This window comes from Sinocyclocheilus anshuiensis, unplaced genomic scaffold (genome assembly GCF_001515605.1).
Source record: "Sinocyclocheilus anshuiensis isolate Anshui unplaced genomic scaffold, SAMN03320099.WGS_v1.1 scaffold1623, whole genome shotgun sequence".
NCBI lineage: Eukaryota > Metazoa > Chordata > Actinopteri > Cypriniformes > Cyprinidae > Sinocyclocheilus > Sinocyclocheilus anshuiensis.
Window position 1 is genome coordinate 1,089,881 of NW_015553403.1, and position 9,320 is coordinate 1,099,200.

Consider the following 9,320-nt stretch of genomic DNA (forward strand, 5'->3'; position numbering starts at 1 on the left):
AGTTAGGCCTAAGATATCGAGAGTCACGCAGACCTATAACAACCCAGCCACACATAATTGCAAATAACATGCCTTACCTTAACACAGAATCGACCACAGAGTTCAACGTTTATATTTTTTCTACGAATCTTTGAGTTCACATGTACTAAACATGAGTGGAATTTGCACCGCAGCGCCCCCACACCTTGATGATCATGACAAGAATAGCATGTATAGTTATCTTTGTTGAAGTGAATTAGGTTTAAATCGCCGTCATGCATGAATGAATGATATTTTTGCAATTTTACACATAATAATCCACGATGATCACATTACACAAAACTGAAATTGCACGTCAAAATAACACATTGTCAATATTTTTTGAGACCCCCCAAAATTTCACAAATCACGTTTTCAGTGGAGTCAATGTCTTATTAAGGGGAGCCGAGCTCCCCCTAGCTCCCCCGTAGTTCACACCCTGCTCTTCCTGTTGGTAAACGCCATTCTTTCTTTCCTCTCTGCGTGTCCTAGAACAGGGAGTTCCATGTGATGCACATGTACACATGTTGTTTTCAAGGCCTTCTGTCAAACCAATCTTCCAGTTAAATCAGCGTCTTTGAGTAAGAAAACCCTGATTAACCCAAATGCGCTTAGTATCGGTGCATCCCCTATGATTTCAGCTATGCAGAATCATAATCACAGAATCCAGTCATAAAAATGCAGTTTACTGTATAACTTAGAATTAGCATGGAATTTGGCAAAATTTGGATGAATAAATCAAAAGTAGGGCTATATACTTAATGGCAGGTCTATATACTGCTTGTTCTACGTCTTAGAATACACAAGCAGCGCAGTTTCATCTACTGTGCTTAGTATGCTACATGAAAATCATGGTGTTTTCAGAGTTTGCCGTCTCACTTCAGGACATGAATCCATAAACTTAATTTCCAGAGCTACTCTGAGAGTTCGCCACACAAGCATTTCACCATTTTATTTGATCAAGACTATAATCATATACACACACAGAAACCCGCCAAGATGTTTGCTTTAACTTGAAATTATGACAGAAATATACTATTATTGTACAATACAATATACTTCTCAAAGTAACGACAACAATAATAACAATACAGTTGACAATAGTTAAAAAATAATTTGAATTATTATTTCTTAAGAAATATATAATACACAATATACATTGTGAATATTACACAATTTTTCAAACATGTTTTAATTGTTCAATTAAATTTTTCTTATATTTAAACAGTAAATCTCTGTTTTGTAGCACCTTGTTTGCCAAAAATGGAAGGAGTTATTTATATCTCATTTGATTACATTTTAATAGATTAATTAAATTGTTAACATTTTATCAACTGATTTGATTGCCATTATTTTTGATAACAATTTTGTATTAAATATAAAACACGAAATCCAGAAAAATTAAAACAGAATTTCTAGGGAAAAACACATTGCAGAGGACTCTAGTAGTAGTAGTAGTGGTATTTATTTATTTATTTATTAAATTGATGAGCTGATTATTAAAACTGAATCTAGAAAAAAAAAACAAAAAAAACATGGAATTTGGGATAAATTAAAACTGAATTTGGAGGAAAGAATATAATGGAAGTCATAGGGCCCTACAGCTTGTTTGAGGTCATCGGGAAGGAAAGGATGGCAGGTATGAGTGAAGTAACAGAGAAATCTGGGAACTTGAGGGCCATCGTAGGGCTGAGGGTGGGAAACTTGGGTGTGGCTCCAGGAATGCACGCCGCCCACAATGAGAACTGGAGGTCTGTGGGAGCCCAGCTGGAGTTGGCACACAGGACGACAGCCATGGATTAGAAACACATGTCTATCTTATTGACGGACCCCCCACCCCTTTCACATTCCCTCCTCAACTGAATATCTGCAGTGCCATGACCCAAAGTTAATAAACAGCTTGGAAATACATGTGGTTAGAGCTGTCTGCTTGGGTAAATGTTATGGAAGCACTTATGGACACACAATCAAACACACTTTCAATACAAAAAAAATATTCCATTAACATATTGTGTTTCGTTAAATTATGCTTTCATTTTTGTGTTTGTCTCTACAGGATTTAAGAGAATGAGCATGAGTTTTTATTGGGAAAACTCCCAAAGCAATGAAAAGTGGCCCAACAATAATTCATATATGCCCCATGAGAAAGAAAAAATTTAAAAATGAGTCAATAAATTATGAATTTTCCCTGCAATAGTTCATGTTACATTGAAAACAAGTCATCATGTTGGGACACTTACTGCAATGGTGTGTGGAGCTCCAAGGAGACTCTGATTAAAATATTGGCGAATTGACATGCGTGCAGCGCTGCAGATGTTTGAGTGAGTGCATGTGAGTGTTAGTGGTTTGCCCTGTGGTGGTTTGTGGAATAGCGTCATGCTTTAGCTCATTAAGTGTGATAAAGTGTCAGATTGAGATACCTTAACAGAGTTAAGTGTGTGTGTGTGTGTGTGTGTGTGTGTGTGTGTGTGTGTGTTCTTGTACATATGTTTCTGTTTGTGTTGATAGGTTTGAAGCAGTCTAGCATGGCCTGCGAACCTCCCTTGCCAAAATTTATCACAGTAACCATGGTTTCCACCAAAATACTACAGTTGTGTCTATATACCTGTGTAGAATTTGGTATTAGAGACCACATTCATGAAAAATAAAGTAAACAAAATGACAGAAACCTTCAGAAAGCGTTTGGAGGAGATACAGAATTAATGTATTATGGTATTAGCGTTTTAACAGCTGTAGTAACTACAATTTAGCATTTTTGCTACAGTGTTACCAAAATGTTGTTATACTTTTGCTAGAGTGGGTTTTGTGTTGCTATGCAGTGGTTTTAGCATGTTGTTAGCTTGTAGCTAGGAAGTTGCTAAGGTATTCTGGGCCATTATGTACTGTCTCAAGTCAAAAGAGCCGTGTACATTTTTTTTTTCCTGTTTTTCCTGAAAATTCTGTGAAAAATTATCATATTTGGATTTCAGATATCATTTATGTTCATAGCACAAATGGTATTAATTACAGTTTTAAGAGTTAAACTTAAGCAATAGTAATAGTTATGCCTGTCTTATCTCATTGTATACACAAGGAAAGTAAGGTTGTTGCTTATCAGTCATTCTTAACACAGGCTCAAAACTTTCCTCGCATGAGTGAGATTCAGCACTTTGAGTTCAGGGCAACCTGACTAGCAAATCAAACAGAGCTAATGCCAAGCAGAGTCTGCTCATAAAATCAGCATGGATATTCCACCACGCTCCAAAAGCAGCACAAAAATTCCCAACGTTATTTGGCTTCGCTGTTTTATGATGGCGCTGGTTGTTATTTTAGGGTTCGGCCTAACTGTGAGGGGGTTTAATGCAGGGCGTTTCCCACTGTCTCAGCTGAAACACACACACACACACAGACTCATTGTTTTTGAGATAGGGCAGGGGAGAGCTGCTTGCTCAAACATTTCAAGTCTGCCGCAAAAGCTGTGATCTTTTCTGCTGCCTCGATTTCGGTCTGTCCTTCACAATGGAGCCGCTTGTGTTGTGCTGCCGTTATCATTGCTGGCCAGCGTGTGCGTGTGTGTATAATAGGAGGGTGATGACAAGACTGCAGGTGTAGACCCTGCCTTCTCTGCAGGTGGAGGAGAAACACTTTTACCCCACCTCACTACAGCTCAAAGCACAATGAGATCACAGGGGCCAAAAACTCTTCTCTTCTCTTCTCTTCTCTTCTCTTCTCTTCTCTTCTAATTTTTTCTTATGTAATCTTTTATTAATAATTTATGATTTGGCAAGAGATTTTATATAATTTAGAGAAAATTGGTGTTTATGAGAACAACTTGTATTGATGGAGAACAGCTTGTTTTAAAGTTGTAAAACATTTTGATTTTGGAAAAATGCACACACGCGCGCGCACACACACACACACACATTGTTCATTTTATTTTTTTATTCTAATTTTTATTTTAAAAAATTTCATTTGTATCTTATTTTTAAATACTTTTGGAATTTATTAGTGACTATCTCATTCAAATGTCTTCTGTTTTCTTGTCTTGTCTTGTCTCTCTTCTTTTCTTTTCTTTTCTTTTCTTTTCTTTTCTTTTCATGTCTTATCTTTCCTCCTCTTTAAACAATTAATGAACAATTTATGATTTGGTTAGAGATGTAATATATTTTAAAGAAATTACACACACACACACATATATATATATATATATATATATATATATATACACAGTATATACATATTTTCTGTTTATCAACTGTCTCTTCTCTTCTAATCTCTTTTCATCTGTTGTTTTCTTGTTTCTGTCCTCTTCTTTCATCTAATCTTTTCTCTTTGGCATCATGTCCAATTAGTGTTTTTCTGAATAATTATAGTCTCGAAATGGCAATTTTATTCTGAAATCTTTGTTTTGAAGACTTGATCCCTTGTTTGATGTCTCATTCTAAACAACAGACAAATAAGAACAAACCACAGCTTTTAAATATTCTATTCGGCTACAGAATAGGTAATGTACTGTTGAGCCGTTTCAGCTGCTTGTTTTGTATTTGTTTATCTGGTTCTATGCAATATATGTGCTTATTTACGCACAAAGCATCCTCTGCGGCCTGTGATACAACAGCTTTCTATTGTTCCACAGAGCAGCTGAAATATCGCAGTGCAGGTGAGAGCACGTGGAAGAGAAAGTGTTCATTTTTCTCTGCCAAACTAACATACTTTCAGAGGTCACTGTAGAGTCATATCGCCGGAGGGCAGGATTACTCCGAACAGTTGTCTGGACTCCACAAAGCAAAAACTCCTCCTCCTGCATCTATCATCGCTCTCTGCCAGATCCCATCATCCAAGGAGTTTGCGCTCGCTTTAAATTAGTTTTTCTGGTTGCCGAGGAAACCAAATTAAGTTTAGCTTAGCTGTGGCATACGGGAATTTGTTCAACTGGAGAGCAAAATTTCCTACTCTTCAAGTGTGTTCGGAGACTTCAGAGAGGTTTTCCACACCCTGCAATTCATATTGCCGTCATGACTGAGCGAGAACATTGAAGTGTTTCGCTTCAGCGCCTGCCATCCTGCTTTGCACTTTTGGAAGAGAACTATTTTGAACTCTTTGCTCGCCTTTTGCATGAACCGGCCCCTCGGGGTCGTAGAGGAGCCTTCTCGCTTTGCTTTCCACGTTTGGTAAGAGATAGTAAGCGAGATACACACTTCAGTGAGCACCAAAAATAAACAAACAATGTTTCGAAACAATTCGGCTGGCGCAGTCTCAATCAGTCTCAATCAGGTCATTTATTATTTTGCAAATATTAAACAAGGCGCTTTGAAGACCTGCCAGGGAAGTTGTTTTGATGGTGGGGATTTGAGAGGATGCCCGTGCCAAAAGTGGAGCCGATGGTCTGAGTGTCGAAGACATAATGGAAGGGGGGGGGGGGCTTGCAGGAAGTCGAGGGGTGTTGAACTTCAAAAGGTCATTGGATATTCCTCCACCGCTCTGTGGGCTCGGTGTGGGTGTGATACCTGCGGTGTAACATTTCCCTCTCTGTTCAAAACACACTCCACATTCTTTGCCGAGGTCATGACCTTTCCATCAATCGTACTGCGGTTGACCTATGGAGGTATCCGTCCATTCCTCCCTCTCGACTAGCTGACTGATCTTTTATATTCTTCTGTGTTTGTTCCCTCTCCTCCACAGCCCCGACGGAACCGCTGCTGTGCAAGTTTGCAGACGGAGGACAGAAGAAGAGGCAGAGTCAGAGCAAGTACCCTCAAAATGGCCGACCGTGGCCTCGGGAAGGAGAGGTGAGCATTGGCATCCTCAAAGACCTACTAATATCGGTCTATCTATCTGTCTGTCTATCTATCAATCTGTCTGTCAATCGATCTGTTCATAAGCCCGTTCATAACTTGGCTTTTTAATAAAAATTGCATTTATATTAATTTTATATATTTTTCATTCTACTTCCTAACATCCTGTTTGCTGCGTCTGTTCAAATTCAATTCAAATGCAGCCATTGGAATTCAGCCTCAATTCAGTTCCAAATGACACACAACCTGATCCTATGTACTTATCTTTTCCACGCCAGCTTCTGCCCTATTTTCCCCCCGCATTCCCTTTCCCAGAATACCCAGCCTTGAAGAAGGGAGTATGTTGGAAACAACCCCTTTGTTTCATACTTAGGATGGAAGAAAGGGAGGCGGGAGAAAACATTTGATTGATGGAGTCATCTGGCCATGTTTAAGTTCCCAGTCTTTCACTCAAGTCCTTTAATCTCTCCTCTCCTGTTCTTATTCTTGCAAAGCAAGTCGCGCCGTCTGGGTTGGCTGATGGGAAAATGGCGGCCGGGTGAACAACTGGCATTTTCTGGGCAGCCCCAGCTGCTGGCATGACGCGGCGGTTCAGGGAAGCGTGCCCAGATACCGACCAGACCGTGATCACCCATTATGGGGAGCTAGCAGCCGCCATGATTTGGCTGCACTCTCTCATGAAGGCGTATTTCAATATGCAACCCCAGGGGTCCACATTAACTAGATAGAGTGTCCAGTCACACATAAGTTAGGTCGATGGTTTTCCCACCAGTCTCCAGGTTTTCTCCCCCACTGAGGAAAACTTGGCGCCTGACAAAGCTGCAGTATATGAGCGTTGTTTATCTGCTCCAGTCCAATACGGGTCTAAGCGGTAAGCTTTCCCCCCCCCCTTATTCACTTAGCTAGTGTGGCTCTGTCAACATGAGCTATGCTTTCTGCAGCCTTGTAAATACCAAATAACTTTGTGCAGTATTGAATCCGAGCCTGTCTGGTATTACAGCCCAGCGCTCTGAGGTAATAGATCTACAAGTCTCGGCCATGTGCTTTTAAAGATATAAAGAGCACTTGGCCGGCCCCTATTAGATGACCCTGTTCTATTGCCAGCATTACTCAATGGACTTTATAGGATACTTGCTTCACCAGAACAATCTTTCACTCTTTTTCCTGTCTGTGTTGTGTTTCAGAGTGGCATGGCGCTGACCTATGATCCCACTGCAATGCAGAACGGGTAAGAGAGAGTCATTTGTTGTCTTGAGTTTTCAATGCTTGTTAAGGTTGTCCGAGGGTAAAACGATGAACTTAAGCTGTAGCGGCGAATCCATCCTAATACCAGTGATTCCTGCTAAAAAAGACCAGCAATACAACAAAAAGTATTGTTGTGTTTTGATGATATTGTTATTATGCTAGTCTGAGGCTTCCTGTAACGTCTGACATATTAAATGATGTATTTTTAAGTGTTTTAGAAAGAAGTTTCTTATGATTTTTTTTTATCAGAAATACAGTAAAAGCAGTAATATTGTAAAATATTACAATTTAAAACAGCTGTTTTCTATTTGAATATATTTTAAAATGTCATTTATTCCTGTGGTGGCAAAGCTGAATTTTCAGCATCATTACTCCAGTCTTCAGTGTCACATGATCATTCAGAAATCACTCTAATATGCTGATTTGCTGCTCAACAAACAGTTAAATCATTTTGTGATACAGGATTTTTTGATGAATAGAAAGTTCAAAAGATCAGCATTGATTTGAAATAAAAATATTTAGTAAAGTGTTTTTACTTTCACTTTTAATGCATCCTTGCTTAATACAAGTATTTATTCTAAGTATTTAAGACTCCAAATTTAGATTTTTTTTTTTTTATTACAATTTTTTTGGTAGTTTATAAATATGCATATATAAAAATACATTCAAAATATCAGTATATCTTAGTAAAATTGTTTCAATTTGAAATGTATTTAATTTAATTATTAAATGGTTTTATTATCATTTTATGTGGGCATAATACATTTTGAAATGCATTATAATTATGATTAAAATAATATGCCTCAAATGCTTGCTTGGTATTTGTATCATATTTGATCAGTTTTCAAACCAGTTTTTCTATTAATAATGTTTGAAAGATGAATAGTTGCTTGTAAATATGCATTTTGACTATCAATAACTAAATACAAGTTATTATTTGTGTTAATTTATCAACATTTCACAAAAAAAAACAACGTATATCAACACAAAGGGGACATTTTGGAAAAGGTAACTAAAAAAAGTCCTTCTACTTCCTGAAGTATATGAATAATCCACCAGAGGGCAGAAGACATGTGGTACATCGTATTCAAAAACTTTTTTTCAGGAAGGTACTGATCATGTTAATGAGACATATGGCTTTAAAGGGTCAATTAGCTTAACCACCAAGACTTCCTTGACTAACCAGCAATCTGGTCTATTCAGCAGTGTTAACAACATCTGAGGTGCAGTGAGTAGGCATAATACTGAGCTCTTGTTGAACATTGTTGTACCGAAGAGTGTAAGAGTTTCGTCAGGTGCTGGTTTCAGGGCAGGAAGATGGGTACTGGACTAGGGGAAATAAGACCCTTTCTATCTGTCCGCTCCAGTGGACGGAAGGCCCAGGGCTCTGTCTCTGATCCGGCACTCTGGGGAAACAGTCATCATCGTACCTTGGTTACCAGCTCCGGCTCCTTCTGCACCCCTGACTCAGCACTTGCTGTCTGCGGGAAAGAGAATGAAATAAGGAATGACAAAAAAATATGCAATCAGGGAAAAAGGATTCTGAAATGCTTTATTTGTTTCCTTTCTCCTTTCCAGCACTTCTACCACATTAGTGTATATATATATATATATATATATATATATATATATATAGTGAGTTCACACAGTCGGCATACATAACACCATAGTGCTAGGCTAAAAAAGGATTGCACATAACGTAAACTGGTGTGTAAAGCTTCACATTTTAACCCTGCTTCAAAGATTGTGTTTCCTTCTTCCTGGACATGCTCTCACTCAGGTCGTCTTGTATGACTGTGACATAAGGGAGTATGAGCTCTCTGGGGCAGACAGCGTTTCTCTCCCCATGCTCCATTTCTCAGCTGCCAGACAAGCCGATCAATAAAGCCTAGCAACGGAGCTTGCAGATAAAACATGTCCGCAGTAGGTACACAATGATAAATAAAGTCCTGCTCGAGAACTGTAGCTATTGGAAAATGCTGTTGCTCGGGTAACACCGAGAAGTCAACAAATTAACTGTTGTGACACAAGCCTGTGTAGATAAACACACAAATATATAAAAGATTTCTATTTCAAATAAATGCTGTTCTTTTAAAGTCTGCGTGAACCGCAAGTTGCTGCCGACTTTATTTCAGTGTAGTAAAGTATTTCCAGCTGAAACGGAATATTGAATAGAGGGCGTGGTTTTATTTTTGCGCTTAAGGATATTCTGCCCAAGCTGTCAAACAGAAGTCATCAGAGAAGGAATGCCATTCCAGAGCGGAAGTAAATGTTCAGATTTTG

At 38.6% G+C, this 9,320-nt stretch overlaps 1 protein-coding gene across 4 annotated transcripts in view; it reads left to right on the plus strand.

The window, feature by feature from the left end:
- The window catches only part of LOC107668303 (RNA-binding motif, single-stranded-interacting protein 3), a 158,091-nt gene that overhangs the window by 114,657 nt on the left and 34,114 nt on the right, over positions 1-9,320 (plus strand). For all 4 annotated transcript variants that reach the window (XR_001631879.1, XM_016460136.1, XM_016460138.1 and 1 more), the window contains exons 7-8: positions 5,680-5,786; positions 6,977-7,020. Coding sequence is in view for 3 of the 4 variants with exons in the window: in XM_016460136.1 (XP_016315622.1) it covers positions 5,680-5,786; positions 6,977-7,020 (151 nt within the window). In the remaining variant the exon portion in view is untranslated. The remainder of the gene's footprint in view (positions 1-5,679; positions 5,787-6,976; positions 7,021-9,320) is intronic.